At 53.7% G+C, this 25,419-nt stretch overlaps 2 protein-coding genes across 5 annotated transcripts; one reads left to right on the top strand and one right to left on the bottom strand.

Annotated features, from left to right (window-relative positions):
* The first annotated feature begins 567 nt into the window (after positions 1-567).
* CD74 (CD74 molecule) lies at positions 568-4,504 on the top strand. Of its 2 annotated transcripts, XM_058815181.1 has the most exons (9): positions 568-692; positions 1,860-2,035; positions 2,149-2,240; positions 2,329-2,382; positions 2,544-2,639; positions 2,871-2,961; positions 3,272-3,460; positions 3,771-3,863; positions 3,965-4,504. In XM_058815181.1, exons 1-9 carry the CDS (start codon positions 622-624, stop codon positions 3,970-3,972), a joined length of 870 nt encoding a protein of 289 aa, XP_058671164.1. In that variant the 5' UTR covers positions 568-621; the 3' UTR covers positions 3,973-4,504. The 2 variants fall into 2 exon arrangements, with proteins under 2 accessions (XP_058671164.1, XP_058671165.1); XM_058815182.1 differs by lacking the exon at positions 3,272-3,460.
* Positions 4,211-24,483, bottom strand: TCOF1 (treacle ribosome biogenesis factor 1). 3 transcript variants are annotated; one of them, XM_058815179.1, is made up of 18 exons: positions 24,373-24,483; positions 23,787-23,842; positions 21,044-21,186; positions 20,206-20,312; positions 19,580-19,928; positions 18,666-18,751; positions 17,992-18,210; positions 17,130-17,399; positions 13,140-13,314; positions 12,845-12,987; positions 10,877-11,050; positions 10,251-10,470; positions 9,937-10,025; positions 9,027-9,255; positions 7,486-8,067; positions 6,313-6,410; positions 5,783-5,819; positions 4,211-5,331 (listed from the first exon to the last, which is right to left on the bottom strand). In XM_058815179.1, the coding sequence occupies exons 1-17, from the start codon at positions 24,481-24,483 to the stop codon at positions 5,787-5,789; spliced, it is 3,084 nt and encodes a 1,027-aa protein (XP_058671162.1). In that variant the 3' UTR covers positions 4,211-5,331; positions 5,783-5,786. The 3 variants fall into 3 exon arrangements, with proteins under 3 accessions (XP_058671162.1, XP_058671161.1, XP_058671163.1); XM_058815178.1 differs by having other exon boundaries at positions 4,211-5,819; XM_058815180.1 differs by having other exon boundaries at positions 4,211-5,819; positions 9,937-10,022.
* Positions 24,484-25,419: the final 936 nt, after the last annotated feature.

Here is a 25,419-nt window from a genome sequence, read left to right as displayed (position 1 = left end):
TTAGTCACCATCCCCTCAGCCTGAGAAGCGCTGTCCAAGAGCCCCCACACAGGGAGGGTCCAGAGTGACCCTCAAGGAGGGGCTTGAGCCCAAGTGCAGTTTTTCCCCAGCAGCAGGGGAGGGGGCCAGGAAGGAGGGGTGCACCCTGGCACTGTGCCCCCACGGAGGCTCCTGCTCAGCTTTTGGTGCGGGGGGTCCTCCCCATGGTGTCCCACCCCCCTGTCCCAGCTCTGCACCTCACTTCCTTCCTCACACCTTTCCTCTCACCCTCCCCACTGCCACCCCCCCTTTTCTCACCTCCTGCCCCCCTGGGGGTACCAGAGCCTCTGGGCCCCTGGCACCGGTGTCACCAGCGGGGCACGGTGACCTGCTGGTGGCGTGGGGTGGGCAGTGAAGCCCCACAGAGCGGCCGTGGAGCTCAGGGCTGTGTCCAGCATCATCTCTGAACTGGAGACCTCTGCAGCAGAGCTCTGCCTGACAACGAGTGATGCAAGTGCCAGCAGCCAATAGGACATTTTTTTTGGCTTCCCCCCCCGGGTGTCAGGGCGGGGTGGGGACCCGAGGGTATTTCCAGAAGCCTCTCTCGGGGTGCTCATTCTCTTCGGGGACCCCAACGGAGCCATGGCTGAGGAGCAGAGGGACCTCATCTCTGACCGCGCCAGCGGTGTGCTCAGCGTTGGGGACACCCAGAGGTGCCACTGCTGGGACACGGGGATGGGGCACACGGGGAGGGCAAAGTGGGCACAGCGAGGACGTGGAACAGGGGGGTATTGTGTGGCTGTGGGATGGAAGGGGATACAGTCGGGTCAAGGGGACACAGAGTGACTGTGGGGCAGGGGATGGGGTGTAGGCTGTGGGAATGGGGCACTGTGGAGCTAAGAGGGCCATGGGAGGGTCTGTGAGGCAAGGCAGGGGCACGGGGGGCTGTGGGATGGGGAGAATTGGGTGGCTGTGGGATGGGAGGCATGGGGCGGCAGTGGGAGGAGAACATGGGGCGGCTGTGGGATGGGGGATTTGGGTGGCTGTGGAATGGGACGGCACGGGGTTGCAGCGGGATGAAAGGGGTCACTGCACCGCTGGGCCAAGGGGACAGGGCGTGGCGGTGGGGGGGCCAGGCTCACAGGGTGGGGCGTGGAGCCATGGCCTGAAGCTCTGGCGGAAGCAGCTCTGTGGGAAGAGGCTGTGGGACGGGCAGGATGAAGGCGTGGCCATGGGGCAGGAGCGGACCCTGGACCCGAATGGCTTTATGGGGCTGACCCCCCCATGTCCCAACTCTTCCCCATGTCCCAACCCCCGCAGGGGGGGACACCCCACCCAAAACTTGCAGCCAATCAGAAGCCCTAGATTTGTGACGTCACCAGTCACCAGGCAGACGCCCGCGCAGCGCGTCCCGCTCGGGACTTGTCCCTGGGCCGGGCAGGGTCCGCTCCGTCCCCGGGCCGCGGGGACAGGGGGGGACCTCCGGGCACCGCTGCGCCTCGACAGCGCCACATTCAGCCAGCGGGGCAGGATCGGGCACAACATTTTGAACAGCATCCCATGAGTCGTGTCCCCTGCCCCATGGACCAGCGAGATTCCTTCCAAGCGGCTTCATCATCCCGCAGAAGGCGGTGCCCAGAGTGATGCCGTTCCCCAAAATCCCCTGGCAGCGCCCTTCGGTCCCCCTCCCGTGTCCCCCCTTCCCCCGCCCCCACTGTGGGTTTCGCTTCCCGGTGTGGAGGGGTGCTGAGGTTTCACTTCTGCTCTCTGCGATGGGGGAATTTGCATTTGTCTGGCTGCAAACCCCCGGGAGGGGGAGACAGCAGGATGTCACCTGCCGCTGCCGCTGGGCGGCTGAGCTCCCTGTGCGTGTCCCGCAGGGCTGCGCTGGGGCGCAAAGCCGCCTTCTCCACGCTCTCCATCCTGGTGGCGCTGCTCATCGCCGGCCAGGCTGTCACCGTCTACTACGTGTACCAGCAGAGCGGGCAGATCAGCAAGCTGACCAAGACCTCCCAGAACCTGCAGCTGGAGGCTCTGCAGAGGAAGCTGCCTGGCAGTCAGTAGCCCCATGGGCAGGGAGGTGGAGGGGGAGAAGGGATGAAACCCTCCGGGACCCTTCTGGATCACCCGGCCCGGTTGGGTCCCCTCACAGTTCTCCTTCCTCGGCAGATGCCATGCCAGTGAATAAGATGAAGATGGCCAAGGCAAACACACCTCTGGTGATGAATGTCCTGCATCCCGCATCCTTTGAAGACCTTTCGGTAAGAGAAGTCCACCACTGCTTGGCACTCCTGCTGCCCTCAGGCCTTGCTGCCGTGCTCACACTGCCCCTTTGCCTTTTCTCTTAAGTTCAAGGCTCCTGCTAGCAACAAAACCGAGGACATTGTGAAGCACCTGCTGCTGGTAAGGTCCCCTGCTCCCTGCCCTGGTCTGAGGTCTCTCAGGTGCTCAGAGCTGGTGGGAGCTCTGATCTCCTGCAGCATGTCTGGCTGATCCTGCAGAACTCCAACCCCCACCCTCCCACCTCATTTTTCTTTGCCCTCACTGTGGTGGTTGCTCTACAGCAAGGAGACCCCAGCAGGAAGTTCCCAGAGCTGAAGGACAACCTGATGGACAACTTGAAGCACCTGAGAAGCACCATGAATCATATGGACTGGAAGGTCAGTGCTTGTCACTGTCATCCTGTCCCACCTGCCTCCTGTCCAGGAGTGCTTTGGGAAGGGACATTTATCAGGATAAACAAAGTCTGGCTTTAGCCAGGCTTGGGCTGCTCCCACCCAGAGGAGGGAATGGTGTTCGCCACCTTCCCTGTCAAGCCAGAGCTCAGGACATGGCTGCCCTGGGGTGAACTTCCCCCATGCCCATTAATGTGCTGGACCCTCTCATTGCAGTCCTTCGAGTCCTGGATGCACAAGTGGCTGCTGTTCCTGATGGCCAACAACCCCCAGGCTGAGGACCGCAAGACAATCCCAGCAGAGAAAGGTATTGGGGATGGGGCTGCAGAGCTGGGCACAGGCAGGGAGATGCTGGCATGGGATATCTCACATGGACCTATTTGTTCTGTGGGGAACCCTGTTTTGGGGCTGTTGGAACATCACAGAACATCTCTGCCTATAGGGTGAACAAAAGGCTGGAGCCCCACCCCAAATCCTCCATCCCTGGTCAGACCGAGAACCTCAGAAAGGTCCCTGAGCAGGGCTTGTTCACCTTTAATTGTTTGTAGACAGAATCTCCTGCTGAGGGGAAGGCCCTGGGGACTGATGGAGTGTCCCCTGTGTTTCTATTGCCCTAGTGCTAACTAAGTGCCAAGCAGAGGCAGCTTTTGGGAGTGATCTGCTGGGCCACTTCCGCCCCCAGTGCGATGAGAACGGCGACTACCTGCCCAAGCAGTGCCTCCCCTCCGCTGGCTACTGCTGGTGCTGCTACAAAAATGGCACCAAGATTGAGGGCACTGCCACTCGGGGAAAGCTGGACTGCCCTGGTAGGTGGCCAGGGAGGGGATACAGAGGAAGGAGTGCCTGGACTGCTTGGGAGTAGAGCTAGGAGAGGTGGGCATCCAGGCTTCAGGGAGCACCCCTCACCCATCCAGTGCCAGTATGTCGAGGCTTTAAGGGACCCCAAAACCCACAGCCCCCCGTGGGTAACTGGAGCAGAGATGTGCAGCCAGGGCTTTCCATGAGCCCCCCTTGCCCCCCACTCAGCACTGGGTGCCCTGCTGCCCTCAGAGGGATGGGGGTGGGTGATGGGGCAGCCCCAGGGTCCAGTACCCACATCCTGCCCTCCCTTTGCAGGCACTGCTGCTCCCAGTGGTGCTGCTGGCACCCCAGACCCAGAAGAGATGATCTTCTCTGGGGTGGACATGCTTAAGCTGACCCCAAGCAAAGGTGAGTGTCCTAGAGCCCCCAGAGTCCTGGGGACTGCTGCAGAGGGGATTTGGGAAGTCCTTGAGCTGTTTTACTGAGTACCTCCTCTTGTTCCCCCACAGAAGCGTAGAAGAGGATGCCAGCAGCTGCCTTCAGCATCCCTGCTCCTTCAGCTCCTGATTAATTTTTTCTTTTTCTGCTCTTACATTGCTTTTCCAAGGCAGTTAACAGTTGGCATGGCTGCACAGCTGCCACCACCATCAGAGTCCCCTCAGAAGGTGGTTAGAGCAGGCTGGAAAATTATTTCAACCACCTCAGATCTATAAATCCCATTCTCTTTGACTCAACCTCCAACAACACCCAGGCAGCAGTGCAGCTCACCCCTGCTGAAGAACTTAAGCTTCCTTAGACTGAACAAATATTAAAAGCAGCCAAATAACCCCCACCAGCTTCTTAACTGATTGCTGTAGCTGGAGTCCTGTTAGATTCCAGGAGTAAATGGGTTTTTATTGTGGAGTGCTCAGGTTTGTACAGAGATTCGCCTACAGCCTCAGCAGTGGGTAACCATAGGCAGAGGGGCTGATTTTCCTGACTATATCTGATTGTTCCTTTACAAATGATCTCACAAGCTAATAATCTCAAATAAACTTTTGAATAACAAAGCCTTGTAAGCAACTCCAGCAGGGCTTCGTGTGCTGTTTGCAGCTGTCTGAGGTTATAAAGAAATGAAACTTAACAAAAAAGAGATAACAAAAAATCTCTGCAGGCACTTGGATAGCTGTGTCTCCACCCAGGACTGGCTGTGTTCCTTGTCCCATCCCTTGTTTGGTGTCATTGGGGCCCTGGGGTCCCCCTGCCCCAGACAGGCAGACCTGGGCTCTGCTCTCCCACCCATAACATCCTCCAGAGCCAGCCAGCTCTGAAGAAAGCAGCTGAAGAAAAATCTGTCTGTTGTTTTTTTTTTATTTTGTATTTCATAAAAAAAAAAAAAACAACACAAAAACCGACTCTGCCTTGGCTGAGAACAGCTGCTGGACACAACTGTTCAGTGCAACTCCAGGGACATGATAATCACTGCTGTCAGTGTTAGAGTGAAAAGGAAACCCAAGAGCTTTCTTTGTAGTAGCAAAAGGACTGACACCACAAGTCACAGGAGGAGGGGAAAAAAGGTAAAAGTTTTTCTCAAAAATATAGCTCTGTGGTAAGAGAAAGGGATGGCTGGGTGTCAACAAGGGGAAAAGCAGTTTATGCTCTGCTCTGGTCAAACTGCCTCCTCCACTTCCATTCCATTTGGAGGGACTATAAACACATCTCTGAGCCTCAGGAGGGCAGGAGGAGGCAGAAAGTTACACAACTGTTCTAAAAGTCACAGTTAAAAGAAATTATAAATTACTATTTTAAAAAAAGTTGGAATTCTCCAGGTGAGCTTCCTTTTCCTCTCTTCTGTTTGATCTTCACCCATAAATCTTTAATCACAGGAATGCGGTACCTTTGGGGAGAGGAGTTAGAAGTTAGGGATGGGGAGGAGGAGAGCAGCCTTACAGCTGAGCAGAGCGTGGGCAAAGGCAGCTGGTCCACTTGCAGGTGGCTACAACATCACCATCCAATCCCATCACTTTTCCAAGCTCCCTGGGGTCAGCAGGGACAGACAGACACTGCCAGAGGTCACTCATCTCTGCTGTGACAGAGGTCAGCAACACCCAGGCTGGACATCTCAGCAGCTACAGAGTTGAGGTCACACACATCCAGAGAAGCCAGCACACGGCTGCACGACCTTCCTCACACTGCTCCACTCCCTGGCCCTCTGATCCAAGGCCAGGCTGGCTCAGGGAGCTCTCAGAGGGCTCTTTTTGTCTTCCCAAATCTGGCCCAGGAGTTCTGAATGTGGCCAAGGTGACGCCGCTCAGGGTGCCAATGGCCCGTCCCCACAGGCCATGTACCTTCTCACAATTCTTCAGGATCAGCTCCTTTCTTCTTCTAAAATGGAAAGGGGAGAAAATACATCAGCATCATTTGCACCACAGACATGAAGGACCCAGCAAAGCCAGAGAGGCTTCATGGACATGTCCCTGTAGAGGTGGCAGCCACCACAAGGAACATCCTGTAGTCTCCCTCTGTCACCCTTCAAGCCCTTGGGATGGGATACAGAAGTCTACCAAGGCCTCAGGAATCCAGCTTCTGCTGAGAATGAGATGAGCAGGCAGCTGGAGAGCAGCACTTGCTCCTTGGACAGGGCCAAGTCCTTTGCCACCAAAGGGTCCCTGGGTTTGAGCATTCCAGGGAGAGGAATCTCCTAGGGCAGCAATACAGGAACAAGGCCTTTGAGTCACTCTAGCCCCAACCAAAGGACAGGGTGTCTCCAGACTGACCACAGTGAACTGTGGGCTTCCCTGCACTGCCAGCAAGGCCAGGACATGGCTCTGTTCACTTCTGCTGGGGTGAGCACCACAGCCCAGGGTGTGACAGATACCTTCTTCTTCTTCTTGTGAACCTCAGCAGAGCCATCTGCTGCAGGCTCCCCTTCCAAAAATGCTTTTTTGATCTTCTTTTCTTTTCCAGTCTTCTTTTCTAGGAGTGAGAAAGAAAAGCCAACTAAGAGAGGGACTCTGGTATTGTTAAAGGGAGCAGAGACTGGTAGGAGCATCTCCAATAAGATTTTGATCACATTCAAACCTGAGCAAGATTTCCAGAGCAGGAATTGGGTGAAGGCAGAGCTCTACCCACAGGCAGCTGCACCCAGGGATGTTTCCCCAATACCCCTGAGCCAGAGCAGCTTGATCCCACCATCTGTGCACACACATGGGTGGAATTACACAGAATTCCCTTCTTTCCACCTCCTGCTGCCCACCTGCTCCAAGGAATTGCTTCAGAGCTGGTGTAGATGGACACATGGCAGAAATGAGAGCCAGGGGAGTTGCTGACACAGGGTGGACATGAGGTTCAGCTCAGCACAAGAGGCTCCACTCATCCCTGTTAAACAGCTCACACAAGGGCCAACAGACAAGTCTGTCTCCTCCAAAAATAAGGGCTGTGTTTCAGCAGAACAGAAATACCATCAGACCTGGCCCAGCCAATTCACATCCTCTCTCCCTATTTTTTCTTTTTCTTTCCTTTTTTTTTTTTTGTTTTCTTTCTACCAAATCTAGCACAAAACCAGCTCTGAATTGCAAATACAGGCTGCACTGTAAAGAAAAAAATGGTCTTTGGATTAGGGCAGAGAGCAGGCCACTACAGAACAAGCTGTAGAAGGGTCAGAAATGACAGGATAAGAGGAAATAGCCTCAAGTTGAGCCAGGGCAAGTTTAAGTTGAATATTAGGAAAAAAATTCTTCACTAAAAGGGCTGTTAGAACACTGGAACAGGCTGTCCAGGGCAGTAATGTGGTCACTAATCTTGGAGGCATTTAAAAGATGTGTAGATATGGTATGTGGGGACATGGTCTGGGGGTGGGCCTGGGTTAATGGTTGGACTTGATGATCTTAAGAGACCTTTTTCAAGCCACGTGACTGATTCCACGAGGGAAGCAGCCAAGCAGGAAGCCAATGGGACAGTGGATGCTATCTGCAAGGCACTGCACCAGAGGCTGAAAGTGCATCAGCTGCAAGAACCTACTGCAAACTAGGCCCCAAGTGTAGATGCTTACTTTTAGCTGATTTTTTCTTTTCCTTGCTGCCTGCCTTCTCCAGGTCACCATCTGCCTTCTTCTTTTTCTTTTTGGGTGCTTCTTCATCAGCCTGCCCTTTCCATTTCTTCTCCTTGGGCTGCCCCACAGCCCCATCCTGTCCCGTCAGCTTCCGCTTCTGAGACGTTTTCTGCTTCTTGTTCTCTTTGTCTTTGCTCTTGGGTGTTTTCACAGCCTTGTCTACTGTGGAGGATGGTTTCTTTTTCTCCTTTTCTTTTTTCTCTTTTTTCTCCTTTTTTTCTTTTTTCTTCTTCTTCTTCACTTCCAAGCCCTCTGCTGTGTGCACTGCAGGGACTTGAGCAGCAGTGGTGACCTCAGTTTCACTCCCTGAGCTTGGCTGCTGTGGCTGTGGGACGGAGGGCAGGGCATGTGATGATGCTGGGATCACTTGCACCCCTGTTGCCCCAACATTGTTCTCTTTCATGGCCAGGGTTTTCTTCAGTGAGGAAGCTTTGAGGCTGGCATGACCTGGCTCTGTTTTTCCTGCCGCCTTCTCTTTGCTGGAGGCTTCTGTAGCTTCCTGCCCTGAAGGGGGGTTGTTTTCTGCAGAAACAGAGAAATTCAGGAAGCATTCATTACACAGACTAGTCACAGGAGGATGGAAATATGCATTTGAAGAGGAGCATCCAGTTCTTCTCCCCCAAAACAGCTAAACTTGCTGGCATCTGTAGCAGAGTCAGAGAAAGATGCCTCAGCCTGAAGTGGGTGACAACAGCCACAACAGCTTTGGCTGTTTCACGAGATGGGTGAGCATAGATGGAGCAGTCCTTCCCCAGGACACCATCCCCAGTGACTGGGGACATCCCAAGGTGGTGGGGGTCTTCACACTGCCTCCTGCAATCACCACCAGTGGCCAAGCCCAGAGCCCCTGGGCCCTCCTGAGCCCCTATATAGATAGCTCTGCCTTCCTCAACAGCCCTTTACACAATTTCATGATGTCCCCAAGGGACCAAGAGACCCATCTGAACTTCTAGAGCAGGCCAGAGTTCATCTGAAGGTGCCAGGGTCACACCAGAGCAGAAGCAGCTTTCAGCTCCAAGTTTTACAATTTGCCAACAAACCAGGGAAAGGGTGGGACATTCTGTTTCTCCACAGGTTTTCTCACTTGCTTCCTCTCGTCTGCTCTCCAGACATGCAGAGGAGCCCACACAGCCCAAGGGGAGGGTTGAATACCAGCAGATGTTCTTGAGGCAGTGTTTGAGCCCTCCACAGAAGCCAGCAATGCAGTGTACACTGGCTCCAGGGAGAGCCCTACCTGCTGCTGTTCATTACTGAGGTTAAAGCTGGAAGAGGCAAAGGCACTGAGCCTTGCAGGCAGCCAGCACAAGCAGGGCTGTGCTGTGGCCAGGGAAGCCAGCAGACGGCAGCAGAGCTCCATGCTGGGGTTCCATGGCAGAGACACACTGGGAACAGGGCCCACCCTCCCCAGTGCCACCCCCCTGTGCCAGCACGGCTTTGCTCCAGGGCCAAGCAAATTCCCAGCCTTGCCAAAGGAGACCCACCTGCTTTGTGGTTTGCAGCCACCTGGTTGTCATCTGTGTCAGAGTCACTGCTGTCACTGCTCGAGCTGTTGGCCAGGGCTGCCTTCAGGGAGCCCTTGGTGAGGGAGTTTGCAGCACTCACAGCTGCCTTCCCTGGCCCCACCTCACCCCCAGGCTGGGGGAGAACCGTCTTTGGTGCATGGGGTGTTACTGGGCTCTTGGAGAGGACTGGGTAGCCTGTGAGGAGGGACTGAAACAGCACAGACACACTGAGGAGTCACAGCAGGGCAGCCTCCCACACACCAGACGTGCAGCTCTGTCTCTGCTGCTATTATCCCCACACTTCAAGTGAAGGGCCCACCTTTGGCCACGTATGGAGGCAGCTCTGAGAGCCCAGGGCTAGCAGGAGAGGGGCCAGCAGTGACAGACACCAGCTGAGCCAGAGGTTCTCCTTTGTTCTCGCCCAGCAAGGCAGGCAGGCTGGGGGAGGCTCCTGGCCATCACCCACGCACACTTAATGCTCTGCAGATGTGCTGCACGCCCTGCACGTTACTGACAAAGGCAATTTCATGGACATGGCTTAAGTTACAAACTAAAGTGGGGGGAAAAAAATCCCTGCTGCTGTTGGCACTGTGCAGCAGTTCTGGTTTAACCCTTGCAAGGCACCGTATCCTGCTGTCTCTTCTCCCAGGGAAGGCACCATGAACCCTGGACCCAAGGCCTGGCTGCCTGGGGAAGCATTCCAGGTTCAAAAGCTTCTCTCTCTCTCTGCCAAAAGGTCTTGCTCACACCACTGCACTGGAGAACCACCACTTCTCTGCTGGCAAACCCACCCAGCACCCCATCTGCTATGGCTGGGAATTCAGTCTCTCAGTCATATTTGGGAGCCAGCTGCAAGACCCCAGAGAATCCAGACTGCTCAGTACCATACCTGTGATGCTGCATCCTCCTCCTCCTCACTGGACTCTGAGGAGGAGCTGTGGGCTGGCTGGGTCCCTCCTGGTTTCTGCAGGGAGCCTGCTGGAAGAGCAGAGTTCCTCCTGTTAAACCACTGCTGCCTGGGCTGAGCTCACCTTCCCAGCACAGGCACTGCCACCAAAAGCCCTTCTACCTCCAAAACCAGGGGAGTGCTCTGCCAGGCTGGAGAGGAGAAATGCCTCTCCAAGCACTGCCAACCTGCCATGGGGTAACAAAAGGCTGTCCCCATTCCAGTAGCACTGAGAGCATCTTCCGGAGAGAACTGACCAGGTGTGGAAGAGTCCTTGGGTGCCTCCTCCTCCTCACTGTCAGAGGAAATGCTGCTGTCTGAGGTGTGCTCTGCATGAGTGGGTGGCACAGCCTGGCTCGGGTGGGTGTCCTGTCCTGGCTGCCTGGCCTTGGCAGTGGAACTTCCTGGGATGGCAGCGCTGGCAGGAGCAGCTTTGCCCACTGGAACCGTTTGCTTTTGGCTGGAAGCAGCAGGGACCTGTGGAGAGGGAGATGAAATAGATCTGAAGGAGGAATAACTAACTGCTCACATCCATAAACTACAAGCAGCAGCCCAGAGTAGATGGGTTTGGAGCACCTTGGCCCTTCCTCAGCTGTACTGCTCCAGTTTGTGTCAGTCAGCCCAAGCCAAGCAGATAACTGCTATCACAAAAGGAAAGAAGCAGCCAGAGCCAGCTGGGAGCCAGGAACAGCAAAGGTACCAGGGCTGCCCTCTGCTCCTCTGCCTCATCTCACAGCAGGATCACTGTGGTCAGGATAGGGCAGCCCCTCTCTCCCAGCCTCATGAACACTTCCCTCAGCTGGGGATGTGGCACCAGCCCCAGGCTGATCCATCTTCTCCTTCTCCCCAGGAAAGTCCCCACCTTGATCTCCTCCATCATTACCTGTCCTGCCAGCACGCTGTGCTCTGAGGCACCAGTGTTTGAGCTCTCAGACACTCTGCTCACTGCAGGGACAGCAGGGGCTTTTGTCCTCTTCCCTGAAGGCAGGCTGGCATTTGCCTTTGCAGCCACCATGCTTGAAACTGCAGTTACTTTGACATTCTGCTGGGACAGACTCTGAAAGAGATGAGAAAGAAAATCAGGACAGAGCAAACTTGGAGGGAAATGTTACAGAGGCTTACACCAATCCAGCACCAACTCCAAAGCCTTTCCATCATTTTCAGCACAGCACCAAGACCTTTTGTTTTTTAATTCTCTCCTTTACAAACCAGATCTGCCTCCCATGAGCCTCTGGCACAGCCAGGAGCAGAAATGAGGGCCAGCACCCCAAAAGTGCCAACAGCAGTAGCTCAGAGCCCCAAAGGCACCTACCCTGAAGGCAGGCAGGGGAAACGTGCTGTGCTTGCAGGCTGTGAATCCCTACCCACTGCAGCACCAGCAAGTCTGCAGCTGTAAACCTTTGCAGAGGGGGCATCTGGACTCCCTGATGTCTTTTACACTCTAAAAATCACACAGCAAGAGTTAATTGGCAACGGAGATAAACAAAGACACCAGCCACAGGGAAAATCTGCCTCCAGGTCCACAAGCCAAAAGACAGATTAGGGGTCACATTAACAAGAGCAATTTTGTTGCCTCACATTTAAAACCTCCCATCAAACTGACCATAAGAGGGGTTAAAAATAGAAAGGCCAGGGGCATGGAAACAGGCACTGAGGACAGGACCATGACACAAATGGCAGCAGAAGAGGGAGAAGGAGCCACGGGGGAGCACTCAGCCTGCTGGTTTGTGTTACTGACGAGGCTGGGTGAGCAGCTCTCTCCCTGCAGGTCTGTGACAAGCTGGGCCTTTGTGGGCTGACATTTCCCCCACACATCATCTGCCTTGGGAAGGAGCAGGCCCTGCTGGCTGTGCAGCCCAACGCCAGCTCTCGGCCCTCTCACACAGAGCTCAAGTTACAGCAACTGCAGGATTGTATAAAACCCCAGTAATATAAACATGCTGTACTCAGGGACTGCTCAGGATGGCTGCCTGCCCATCAGCTGGAGGGAGAGTGCCTTTGCACTGTCCACAGCCTCAGGCCAACATGGGGAAGGGTTTCCTGAGTGCTCATAATGTCCCCCTCCCAGCAAAGGCATGTGTGGGGTATGAGGTGTGCTTGGCCACCAAGGCCTGGGCTCAGAACACCAGCCAGGCCACCCCCATGTGGAACAGCAGCCATGTTCCTCAGTCAGTGGGTTTTTAATGTGGTTTCCTGGGCTCAAACTGCAGCACAAGTGCAGACAGCCCCAGGACAGCTTCACACCAAGGCAGCTCTGGCCCCAGGGAGCTCAGCCACAGCTCTGCAGGACTGGCATGGGGACACAAAGAGACTCCAGTGGGACAGCTGGGATCAGCTCCATGGCACTCAGGGGAGCTCTCAGCACAGATATGGGGTCACCTTCCCTTCTCTCCAGCTGAAAGGCAGCAGGACTGCTGTGCTACCCTCCGGGCAGATCCTGCCATCTTCCCAAGGCTTGTGGAAAAGAAAAGCAAAAGAACTTCAGAGGTCTGTGAGGAACCAGGCAATAGGTTGCCTTGGAGCTACACAGGTCATGGAAAAACTCTTCCTGTAGGGATTTGGCTGCTTTTCCAGCCTAAATTCCTGGGGTAGAGCAGAGGGGACAGAGTCCCAGGGAAAGCCTGGGCTTGTGTGTCTGCTCACGTTCCTGTCAGAGCACTCACACTCTCCACTGCTCTCACACACTGCAGGATTGCTGTGGTCAGCAAGACCCACGGACACAGCCAAGGAAACCCAATCCAGCCAAGGGGAGGCTGCTCTGCACTGCTCACCACGTGCACAACCACCACCTCCCAACCCCTGAGAGTGCAGCACTACAGCCCACACAGCCAGGGGGTCAGCAGCTCCTCACCTGGGAAGGAGGGACTATTTCATTCTCTGAATCTGACTCCTCACTGGAATCCCCACTGCTGTCCACAGCTGGTGGGGCTGTGGCTGGTGCTGAACTTGGTGCCTTTTTCACGTTGGTTGGTTGGGGCACAGAATTGGTTTTCACTGCAGGAAGAGTGTAAGAGATTGTCACTGTGAGAAAGGATTGCCCCTGCTCTCTGGGGCTGTCCACAGCAGGAGCTGCTCCACGTGCAGGGGAGAGTAAGAAACCCATAAGGATGCAGGTGAGGGATCCTGGCTACTACCAGACAACTTACCAGCTGCTGGAGGCTGTCCTTGTGCTGCTGCAGGCTCCTCTTCACTGTCAGACGAGTCACTGCTCCCACTTTCTGAAACCTGGCTTTTCAAGGTGCTCACCACTGCTTTTTCAGGCTGCCCAGCTTTAGCAGCCTGGCTCAGGTTGGGAATAGGCTTGGGCTGGTCTGATAACCTCTTAACAAAAAAGAAACACAGGCCCAGAAATGCAGTATTAGTACAGGTGTTGTTTAGGAGTTTAAATGCAGTTTCAGCTCAGGCTGGGTTTTGTTTTACCCTAACAGAGCTGTTATTAACATTCTCACCCTCCTTGGTGTGTTATGAGTGAAAGGGCTTCAGCCACTGCCTGGGCTGAGCTGCTGTAGATAGATCCCTCTGAATTTAGCAATTTCCTTCTGACAGAAAGCCCAAGCACATTTTACATGAGCACACAGGCTAATAGTGCTTGTAAGCTTCTAAAAGCAATTCTTTCTTGAGACAGAGACACTGGCTGAGAACAGGAGAAGCACTGCAGCCCCAAGACTCCCACTCCAAGGAAGCCATTTCAGCACAACCTAGCCACAGTTCAGGGAATCAGCAGGAGTTGGGAAGCCTTGGGCCATCACACTTGCAAGATTCAGAGACAGCACTGGAGCAGCTACAGCCCAGAGCTGCTGGAGAGACACAGGGCTGAGACAAGGGTTGGGAACACAGGGCAGGCAGAGACAGACTGTGACTCAACTTGGAAGCTGATTTGTCAACAGGTCTAAGAATTTAGAAATCTCCAGACAACAAAACACCTCTGACACTCACTTGGGCTGTGTCTTTGTGCAGCACCTGTCAACACTCAGATGTTTCAGGACAGACCACAAGCCACTTTTCCTGTTGTGTCAGCACCAGGAAGCCACAGTCACCTGTGCCCCACATACACAACTGCCAGGTGAGACTCTCTCTCTTCCTGGCTCCTGTCCAAGGGCTGCAGATCCCCCTCGTGCACACTGAAGGTCAGTGGTGGCAGAGGAGAGGAAGTGCTTGTGGAATGATGTGGGAATTTGCTCCCCTGCAGATACTCCCCAGGCTGGCAGTGCTCTGCAGCCGCTCATTCACTCCACTCGTGGCTCATCTCCGGGCTGCTCTGCCAAGGAGAACATTGTGCTTGCCAGGGCAGGGAGGCCCTGTGCACCCTGCATGTGCTGCCAGCCTGCTTTGGTGCCCCATGAGAGATTCCTGCCCAGCTGCACCATCCCTGCTATGCTGCTAATGCAGTGATACCCCCAGAGCAGAGAGCACCGGCCCTTTGGGAAGATCAATCCTGCAGTGCTTCCTGGCACAGCCCTGCCATGGGCTGCCATTGGGGCACTGTTTATCATCTCCAAGCCAAACACGAAACAGACAACAGCATCTGCATGTTTATCCCATTACAGAACAGCTCTCTAAACGAGCCAAGCACATTTTGACTGCTTAGAGAAACAGAAACCTCCACAAGTGCTTGGGGAAGGGGGGACCACAAACCTCACTTCTCTGTTTTGTTTTGATACCAGTGAGTCACAATCTCCAGGAGAGAGGCCAGCTTTGCATTGCTGAAGAGACACAAGTACTTGAAGCAGTCAGAAGAATTCACACACACTGCTCTGAACGTGCTAACTCCTCTCTGCTGTTCTGAACACTGCTGTGCAAGGGAAGAGCTTACCAAGATTTGAGCCCACTGAGTTTTAAGTACTTCATACCAATGGTCTGGCTTCTTCCTCTATGTGGATGCACAGCACAGGGCTGCTCCATTTCCTAACTTAGTAATGGAGTGGGAAAGAGCTGCCACGCAGGGGCATCATAACACACAGAAAGAACACAACAGAAACCACCATAAGGTTTACACAGCCTCAGAACTTCCTGGGAGGCAGCCAAGGTGCATCCATCCACATCAGATGGATGGATCAGACAGTCTCAGGTGGGATCTGGCCAACAGCACAGCCAAGTTACATCCAGGGAGCAGGTAAACCAGGCAGAGAGCTCCTGACAGCTTGAGAGTCACAGGTACTGAAGTTACTCAGAGAGGAGGAAAATAACTCAAGAGGAAATCATTTTTCCTGCTCCCTCTCCAGCCCCCAAAGCAGGAGCTGCCTGTGGCTCAGTGAGTGTGATGACTCAGCTCCCTCACAACCCATCTGCCACTCGCTGGGTCCATTTGCATCCTGCAGCGCTGCATGACAAGAGGAGGAACAACACTGAGCCACGTGTGCCCAGCACGTTGTAAAATCACACTCCAGCACTGCCTGTGTGAGCACTGCCTGTACCAGCACTGGGACCAGCACCTCAGCTGTGCCACAGCCCAGCCCAGGGGCAACTGCCACCTGCACAGGAGGGGGAACAGTGTTCAAGGAGGAAAAGAGACCCTCTGTCTCTTGGGAGATTTGGCCTCTCCCCACGCAGCCTGCAGTGCAAGATTAAAAGTTACTGGCACAACTTCTGTCAGCACAACCCACGCGGGTTTTCCTGGGATGCTCAAGGAAGACACGGGTTCCCAACACATGGATGCACGTGTACCTCACGCCCACTCCTTGTAAACACAAGCCAAAGCCTGTCTATAGAGGGCTCAAGTGCCACCTTTGGCTCAAAACACTCAGGAAAGAAGCAGCAGAGCAAAATTTAGCAGTTCCAAAAGAAAAGCAGCTCACAGCATCTTTAAGATCAGACTGTCCCCCATCACTATCCTGTCCCCCCAAAATATGCAAACACCTTGTCAACTTCTTTCACTAAATATTCCTGAGTCTTCAGGGGTAAACATACCAATTAAGCAGTTCAATTTAGGCATGATCATTTTAATTGTGCTAATCCACCCCCACAGGGAAAGATGAAGCAGCTTCCAACGCTCTGTATCTGTTTGGATCTTGCACAGAAGCCAGAGGAAGTTGCAGGATACAGTAAGTCAGTGGTTAGCATATGCCCAAGTAGCAGATGGTGAGGAATGAGCTAAGAAGAGTTTGACTGGGAGGACAGGACTGTGGACACAGCTAAGCCCAATGCTTTATCTTCAGTCTTCACTCGTGGTCCCTGCCTGTAGGCTACCAACAAGGGAAGGAACAGCCTGCATAGCAAAAATAGAGCTCCCTTGATGACAAGCTCTTCCTTGCTGACTCTGGCTGTGGAGGGGTACATGTCAGTTTGCAAGAGGGAAGATGCTGAAGTGGTTAAATCAGCAGGTAAAACTTGCTGTTGAAAGCTTCACAGAATCAACACCAGAGGACACAAACCTACCCCAGCACATAAACCCTGCGAAAATGGACAAATCTCGATGGTTTTACACAGGGACCTCATGGCACAGCTATCAAATAGCTACTCCTGTCACCTAGAGCTGAATCTTCACATAAAATCAATCATGCAGGAAGAGAGCAGCACAGAGCCAACTGTGAGAGAAACATCCCCCTCCACCCACCTTAGCAGACCAAGGCTATGAAGACAAAAATGCAGAGCCTTGCTGGCTCTTGCCTGTCAATAGTCAAAGGATGTGTTGACAAAGAGCCTCCCTGCAAGGACACGTGAGGCTCTACCCCTAGCTTCCCTTGCAGACAGTAAGGCTGCATCTCCACAAGACTGCTTTCAGGGCACTTTCTGAAGGCCCCTGCAGCCCAGACTTGAGGCAGGTCTCAGTACAACATGCCTAGGGATGCTCTCAGGAAGCATTGTACTCCTGTACTCTCAGGAAGATTTGCACTCCTTTGAGTTTAGTCACCTGAGTCCATTGTGAGCTCCCAGTCCTTCTCCTTTGGTTTGAGAACTCTGACCAAACCCCACAAGAGAGCCAAGACCAAGATACCTGTGACCCTGCACACAAGGCCACTCCAGAGGGGCAGGAGTGAATAGCTGGTATCAAACCATTTGCCTCTGGTACAACTGTGTGAGAAGAGTGAGGCTGTCCTTGCAGAAACAAGGTACACAAGATCAGTGGCAGCATTTAAGGGATAAACCCTTGTCTTGCATACTCCATGCCTTGGCACTGGGCTGAATGCAGCACCTACCTTCTGGCTGATGGGCACAGGGAGATCCTCCTCTTCACTGGATGACGAGGCAGAGCTCTCCACTGGCTTTATACTTTCAGCAGGCTTTGTGGGAGTAGCAGTCTTTCCCGGTGACGCTTTAACCTGCTTGGGCACTGTTGGTTTTGGTGCTGCCTTCCCTGGGGATGCTGGAAGTGTTTTTGCTGGAGTTGCTTTGACAGAGAGTGATGCTGCTGCTGTAGGTTTCACTGGGGATAGGATGGCATGGGAGGATTTTGGAGGTGGCTTTGTCTGGACAAGACATGAACAGAGTGAAATAAGGCAAATCCCACAGCAGCATAGTTCATTTGCTCAGACTATAATCAAGGGAAGAAATTTCAGAGCCCCCCAGGAAAGGCAAACCCTGAAGGGAGATTAGTGACTGGCAGGACACAAGGAATTCTTTCATCTGGCTTTCTTCATCAGTCTGCTGCTACTACCAGTCCCCCCCAGTGAGGTACAAGGCAGCACTTTGCACTCTCCACAGTAGGGAAGCTGAGCTGCACTACAGTTTGACAAATTAGACACTATTTATTGCAATTTATACCTGAGAAGCGAATTCCACCATGCTAATTTGCCCCTTCAGGTGGGAAAAGAATCACTGGGTATTTTTTTTTTTTTTAAAGTACTGATGGATTTTTCTAAGAAAGGCACAATGGGTTGATTAAAGCTCAGAGCAAAGACACGGAGGTGCCTTTTAACACCTCACGCCTCCTTCCTCCCACCCCCAACATGACTTTGCTACACACTACATGCATTTACAAAATTTTCTTCTCACTGCAGTTCCTAGCCCTGAGAGGCATGCAAGGAGAGGGAGGATCTCAGAGACAGGCACTTGGGTTACCAATGGACGTTTTTCATCTTCACTGTCTGAGGAGCTGCTGCTCTCTGTTGTGTCACTGGGCTGTGCAGCCCTGGGAGCTGCTGTTGATGCTGGTTTGGCATGGCTTGCTGCCTGGGCTGTTTGCTTCACTGCATTCTTCTTCAGGGACACTGAAGCAGCAGCAGGTGCACTTTTCACAGGTGCTGCATTAGACCGCACTGTTTTCACAGCTGGCTTGGCCTGGGAACAGGGGGAACAAAAGGGAACAGGAGAAACAGGTAACACTTTGGAAGAAAATAGTTGAAAGCTCTAACTGCATGGAATCTGTTTTAAAGCCAGCTACCTAGCTAATTTTGACCAGGACAGGCTTTTTCAGACCCATGAGCCGTGGCTTATCTGAAGCAAGTCACTTTTTCCATGGACTGCCTGACTACATCCATCAAATTGCATACTAATCACCTCCTACAGATCCAAGGATCTCCCTCAGCCTCAGGCACTAGAAAAAACTGGAACAGAATGGTTGATGTCGGCAGGGTTTAGTGGGGCTCTCAGCCACATGGCATGTGCTCTGGTTTTGGGGATCTCGAACACCCAAGGTAAGGGGTGCTGTCAGAATAGCCCTGCAGCATTTCCCTCTTCTTCAAAAGAAGGGAAGTGATTTCCTAGGGACAAAGAATCCATGCTGGAGAGGTTACCTGGATGGCTGGAATGACCAGCTCCTCCTCAGAGGATGTGTCCTTGCTTGATTCCTCACTGCTGCTCTCAGCCCCAGCTGCCGGCTCTGAAACACAACGAGGAGATGTCACAGCTGCTGCCTGCTCTGGGCCCCCAGAGTGTGATGCTAATGTGGCTTTTGAAGTCAGGGAAGCAAAACAAGCCACGGAGAGGGCTAAGGGGATTTGCAGGGAAGGGGACCTAGCCTTGCTGAAAACATCAACAGCTTGTTGGGAACAGCTTCTCCAGACAAATGCTGGCCCACAAACACCTCTCCTTGAGTGCAGGTAGAGATGGGAAATGCTGCCTGGCCACCCCTTGACCCTATGGAGTGCTGCCCAGCCACACACAGCTCCCTGCACAGGCACCCAGCCTGGCTGGGCCTCCTCTGGATAAGAGCCAAGAGGAGGATCATTTCCAGAACTTCAATGATCTATTTCTCACCCTCCTCCTCCAACACACACAGACACACTTCAAAGCATTTAAAGATTTCCCTGAAGACTTCAAACCCCAAAACGAATCACTTTGCAATTGGGAGTAAAGAGAAACCACTGGAGAGCCTTTCCATAAAGCTGAAAGTATCAGCAGCATTAGTACTGCACCTCCTCTGGACATGCTACACTGTTAGCCCCAACCCCTGGGTACGTGCTGGGTGCTGCCAGACATCTTAGCACAGGATCTGCTGCTTGAAATGGGAGCAGGCATGCAGCATCCATCCCACGGAGCTCCAGAGCTGGCTGCTCTGCAATGTTCTAGCAGCCTCTCCAAGGAACAAGCATCACTCTGAGCTTTCCAGCAAGGGAGCTGAAAGGAACAAGCTGAAGGCACGTCTCTGATCCAATCTGCAGCAGAGCTGGAGCTCACACACATCTACACCACCCTGCAGGCTCCTTACCTGCTTTGGGGGATGGAGCCTTCGCAGTTGGCGTCTCCTCTTCCTCCTCGCTCTCGGACGAGGAGCCGCTGCTGCTGCTGGAACTTTCTGGTGCTTTGGTTGGTACTGGTGCTTTGCTTTGTCCTACTTTGGCCACAGCTGCTGTGGCATGTCCAGGCTTCCCAGGACCAGGCAGTTTCTGGGCCTTGGCTGGGGATGGAGCTGCAGCTGGGGCACTGGGCTGCTGCTTGCTGGAGAGCACAGTTCTGTCAGCAGCAGAGAGCCCCTCTGCTCTGCCTGCTGGGGCAGCAGCCTTGGCAGGAGAATGCAGGGAGTTGGCAGCTTTGCCACCCACCACAGCTGCTGTCACCTATGGGAAACAAAGGCACTTAGAAGGCTACACACAGATGAGGAGCAAAACTGGAGACAATATACCTGCAACAGCCATGTGGCAAGCAAGGTAAGCCATAGAGCTCTTCAGGGCAATGTTTGGGGGGCAGATATCTAAGAAAAGGCTTATGGCAGCATAGGAGGGTCATTTAAACAGGATTTTCACCCCAGGAGACAATTCTACACATGCTGAGGAGTCTGGGACAGTCCTGGCCCCAGAGTACCACCAGCCTTCACAGCCAGGAGCGTTGCCTTACCGTCACCGCACCTTTCCCAGCCAGATCCTCCTCTTCCGACGAGGACTCATCTTCCTCACTGCTTTCTATATTCACTACCGAGTTTGTGGCCAGACGAAGGCTGGCTGCTACACAGGAGAGAGCCACAGAGCAGCTGTGTCAGAGTGTGTCTCACACTAACATGGTCTCTGGTTTGCAGGAGGGCCCCAGCAGCAGGGCAGGGTCCCATCTGCACACCTGACCCCACACCATCACCACTGCTGTCCCCATGACAGGCAAGGACTTTGCTCCTCCACCCCATCCCTCTCCCAGCCACCAAGACAGGGAATCTGTCAAGATTTGCACTTTTCTAAAGGCTGGTCTACAGCAGACCAGACTGATCTGTGAAAATGTATCAGACACAAGTTTTTGTTAGACTCTGCAAGCCAACACCTCCCACATCAGCTGTACCCAAGATCCATCCCCACCTCAGACAGAGGGCACTGGCCTTCCAGACCAACTATCAAGACCTTCCCTGACCTGTGAAACAGGCCTGCCTTTGCTGGCCCAGCACACACCTGGCACCAACTAGAAGGTGCTCCACAGTGGGCAGAAAGAGGTTCCCAAAGCTTCATCACCCAGCACAACACCCATCCCTCCCCAGTGAATCATAACAGGTTTTTTCTAGCTTCAGCAGACATCTGTGCTCCTCAGAAACTCCACATGAGAAGGGGGTGCTAAATTAGTTGTCCTATTTTTCTGTGAGCACAAACAAATAGCCATCACTTAACAAGCATTTTCTCCAGCCAAGCAAGCTGGGCTGCTCCTACACAAGTCTCCATCCTACCCTGTCAGCTCCAGGGAGATGAAAGGCTCCTACCATTTGCAGCTTTTGCCTTCTCTTTCTCATCCTCTTCTTTCTCTGAGCTCTCAGAGCTGCTCACGGGATCAGGAACTCTGATCTTTTCTGGGATCGCTGCCTCCTCATCACTCACATTTCTTCTCTTGGAATTTGGTGGAGTTCTGAGAGAAGACAATAGGTGTCAAAATGGGGAAAAATATCTTGAACAAATCAGAATATAATTATTCATTTACTCTCAGATCAGGCTCCAGCCTAAGAATAGGCAGTGTAATCTCTCTACAGAGGAATTCCTAAGGGGGTGGGAAATACTTCTCTAACCTCCAAGGGACATCTCCAGTCCTCAGTAAACTTCCAAGAGCAACATATTCCTGCAACACTTAGGTAAATACTGAACCTAGATGATTTTTCTGTGCCCCAGGCAGACTCCTTCTTACTTTAGCAGAGTAATAAAAACATACAGAGTCGGGCTGGTGCTGGATAGAAGGCATCCTACAGAACAAATTCCTTCTCCAGGGGCTACAGTCACAGCCTCAGAGTAAGTGTAGCCTCGGGGTAGGGCAGATATCCCCAAAATACCAGGTTCTGGTATTCCAGAGGGCCAGGAGAAGCCAATCTAAAAGGTACAAAAGCCATTTGAACTTGGGCGCCCAAGTCAAAAGGAAAGCCAGGTTGCAGAGAAGTTTAAGAAAGGAAGTGGCTGGAGCTACAAAAGATGTGTTAGAAAAAGAGGAGGAAAAGAACACATAAGTATTAAACACTTAAGCTGCTCAATTGAGTTAAAACATGAAGTTGGAGAAAGATTCCTCCAGGCTCTAAATCCCACCTGTACCAGGAGAGATGATGTGGCTCAAGTTACCCATGTTTTCATTTGAGAATTAAAGACAACACATTTGCTTCATTACAAGGGTAACAGTGGGAACAAGCTGGTGTGACTCACACATGCAATGCTCCTCAGCCCTAGGACACACAGTTATCAGAAGCAAATATCCTCACTTCTGGGCCAGTTTAGCCCATTTTATTTGTTCATCTGTTTTAAAAACAAGATTAGTTTAGCAATTTGATGAGTAAAGGCTGTGCTTAGTGTCAGAGTGTTCTGGCAGCACAGCTGTAACAGCAACTTTTGTGCAAGCAGGCTAAGCCAAAGGCACGTTTGCTCTTGGAAAGTCCTGTAACTACTCCAATAATCCTTTTAATAAAGCAACAGGGCAGCCCACACAGGCAGCTCTGATCCTGCAGCACCATCCTGATCCAGTGGCAGCTGACAGCACAGCACAGAGTGATGTGAGAATTTGCTGTGAGTGACCAGGAGCTCAGGGACACCCTGTGAGGGGAAGAAATGGTGACTGCCAGCACTGCCCCTGTGGCATTCTGGATCATCTAAGGCCTGCAGGGCTCAGGCTGCTCCTAGGGCTGAGCTGGACCAGCTTTCCCCAGCTCCCAGGCACCCTTCCACCCCCTCTCTGCATCCTCCAAGTGTAAATGCAGCTCTGGAGGGAACTGTGGAACTGCAAATCTCAGCTTCAGGCTCAGTCTGGAAGAGTTTCTGGAGAACAGCACCAGGGGTGGCCTTGGTGAGAAGGGCAAGAACCACAGGGCAGACTAAGGAAGGACATTTTTGGGCTAAAAGCCTAGGAGCAACAGGATGTGATAAAGACAGCTCACTCACAGGAGCACTCCAGGATAAAGACAGTGGCCAACACACCCCTCATTGTGACTCCCAACCAGGCAGACCAGGAATAACAGATGACTTTGTAGGGCAGGATCAGAACAGAAGGGTGATGCTGAAGAAAGAGGAATCAAACCTGATGCAAATGCCCTGTTGCCCCCCAGGTTTAAAGGCAAGTGTCTGGGAGGGTTTGCTGCAGCAGGCAGGACAACCAGCACGTGGGAAGGTCACCATCAGCACCCAGCAGAGCAACAAACTGGGAGAGGGAGGAACTGCAAACCCATTTCTATGCTGCCACATCCTCATGTAGATCCAGCCTTTCTCCTGCTCAGGTATGGAGGACCAGAGCAAGGCACAGGACACTGAGCAGAAAACACCTTGGAAAAAACACCTCCCAAGGCTGCTGACATGGCCATGCTAATGAGATCCTCACTCCAGAGCTCCCAACTCCACAGATTCCCAGCTAACCCAGCACTGAGGCTGCCCCAGGCCTCACAGTGCTGCACTCAACATCCAACAAGGCACAGGGTGGGTGCAAACACCACAGATGGGAAGGCTCCCTCCTGCAGACCTTCAAAGGGGTGTTTGGAACATGTAAGGACTGGAAAGGACAGGCTGAAACCAAGAGATTTCCTCTAAGTCACATCATCTGTGATCTATGCCAAGGTTTAAGTCCATGTAAGAGCTCTGGCATTTCAGCACCTGCTCAACTCCTCTGTTCTCGGGTCAATAATCCTGCAAAGCACGTGGCTTTAAAAAGAAAGTGAAACAGAACTGGAACAGATTTCTTACAGTAAAGCATGACTCTGAGCTCCACAACACTCCAGCATCATCCAGCACAAACAGCATCAGCTGCTCAAAACTAAAGTAACAACTTATCTCCAAGTTCAGAAGATTTTAAACCAGCATAACCCTGAACATCTGAATGAATTGCTGTGAAACCAGCGGTTAGGAGAGAATTCTACTGAGCACAGTTATCACCCGAAATCCTCTGACAACATAGAATTCCAACAAATAGAAATCACTCATGCCACGCAGCCTAGATGTCAGCACAGTCTGCAATCCATTTGATACTCAATCCCTCCTGTGACTTACTTTTCCCAGTGGGTAAAGATGTCCTCGAGAGAGGTCGAGAAGGAAGGGAGCAATTTCTGTGAAAGCAGAGCGAACACCAGTCAAGCACGGCCCAAATGTGACCCAGTTTCGGGATGTGCCCACCGGACAGGGCAGCGACCGCGGGGCCCATCCAAACCTCCCCGGAAAACGGGACCGCGCTCCCGGCACACACCGCCCGGTGAACCCCTCCCACTGCCCGCCCCGCGGCACCCAGGGCCGCGTGTTTCCCCGGAGAGCTCTCCCGGAGCCGCACGTGTTCGGGGAGCAGCAGCCCCCCGCTACCGGAGCCTCTACCGGGCGGGCTGCCAGCGTTCTCCCCAGCCGGTTCGGGGCGGGCCGGCCCGCGGGCACCGGGAGCGCCCGCTGGGTGCCGGGACACCACGTGGGTCCAGCACGGACCTGCGGGCCGCCGTGGGGCCACGGGCCGGCGGCGCGCCCGGCACCCACGTGGCGCTGCCGGTGGTCGGTGAGGGCGCGAACCGGGACCGGGCCGTGCGGCCCCGCCGAGGCCCGCGTTCCGGGACCGCGCCTCCGCTGCCTCCCGCGCGGCCCGGGCTCCCGTTACCTGCTCGCTCTGCGCCTGCAGCTCCCGGGCGGCCCGCGTGTAGCCCCTGCGGAGCAGGTGCTGGTAGATGAGGGCGAGCAGCTCCCGCCCGCTGCCGCCGTCGGCGGCCATGGCGCGGCCCGCGTGCCGCGCCGGAGAGACGCCACTTCCGCTTCCGCCGCGCGGCCCCACGGGAAACGTAGTGCCGGGAGTGTCCGGGGGGCGCCATGTGGGGGGGCCCGGCGGGGAGCGGTCTGGCACCTCACGGGGGTAGGCCCGGGGGAAAAGGGGGAGAAAGGAGGAGATCACCCCATGGTGTCTCTCTTTCATGCCGCCCTGGTGGGAGATGGGGGGAACGGAAGGGCGGGGGGTTCGCCCCATGAGGTTCTCTCACGCCCCATGAGGTTCTCTCACACCCCCTCTGCTGGGGACGGCGCCAAAGAAGAGCGGGGTCCCCTCACGCAGTGCCCGCAGCTCTGGCGGGGCACGGTGAGCAGGGAAAGGGCGGCCAGCCCACGGCGGCCCCTCCACCGCCCTGAGGGGGATGGAGAGCAAGGAAAGCGGGGTCTCACCCCATGGCCGGAGCCAGGCCCCTCACAGCCCTGCGCGGGAGATGGGGGCGAGGGAAGGATGAGCCGCCCTCCAGCGGGGGTGGCACACCGGGGCTGCCTCAGCAGCACCATATGTAATTCTATATATTTCAGAGCAGTTTTCCCTAAGATTCATCCAAAGCGCTCTGAAGGCGAATCCTCGGAGCTGATGCCGAGAGGAATAGCGGATTTGTCTTTACAAATAAGCTGTGGGTCTGCTGGTAGGTAAAGCCAGCTCTGGAAGGCGAAAGAAACAATGGGAAGGATTCCACTGATTGGTGAATGGAAAAAAAGATATTTGCTTTTACAAATAAACTTCAGGTTTGCTGATAAATGAAATTAGACATTGAGAGATGAAAGAAACAATGGGGAAGAAAAACGTCGAAATTCCTTAAAAATTAAATATTAAAAGGGAGAGTTATACATTAGAGGGAAATCTTTGGTATCAGGTGTATCGGGGAGTCTGAACCTCTCAAAT

Source organism: Ammospiza caudacuta, chromosome 16, assembly GCF_027887145.1.
Source record: "Ammospiza caudacuta isolate bAmmCau1 chromosome 16, bAmmCau1.pri, whole genome shotgun sequence".
Taxonomy (NCBI): Eukaryota; Metazoa; Chordata; class Aves; order Passeriformes; family Passerellidae; genus Ammospiza; species Ammospiza caudacuta.
Note: the sequence above shows the minus strand (reverse complement) of the source record. Positions and strands in the feature narration are given on the sequence as shown.

Excerpts from the sequence above, each read along its gene's own strand:
- TCOF1 (XM_058815178.1), bottom strand. The coding sequence starts at position 24,483 with ATGGCCGCCGACGGCGGCAGCGGGCGGGAGCTGCTCGCCCTCATCTAC. Across the intron at positions 12,988-13,139 it reads AGGACAGCCTCCAGCAGCTG|TGAAAACCAATTCTGTGCCC; the intron begins GTAAGTTGTCTG and ends CTCTTCCTGCAG. Across the intron at positions 5,820-6,312 it reads TTCACAAGAAGAAGAAGAAG|AAGAAGAAAGGAGCTGATCC; the intron begins GTATCTGTCACA and ends TTTCCATTTTAG.
- CD74 (XM_058815181.1), top strand. The coding sequence starts at position 622 with ATGGCTGAGGAGCAGAGGGACCTCATCTCTGACCGCGCCAGCGGTGTG. Across the intron at positions 2,241-2,328 it reads CATCCTTTGAAGACCTTTCG|TTCAAGGCTCCTGCTAGCAA; the intron begins GTAAGAGAAGTC and ends TTTTCTCTTAAG. Across the intron at positions 2,640-2,870 it reads TGAATCATATGGACTGGAAG|TCCTTCGAGTCCTGGATGCA; the intron begins GTCAGTGCTTGT and ends CTCTCATTGCAG.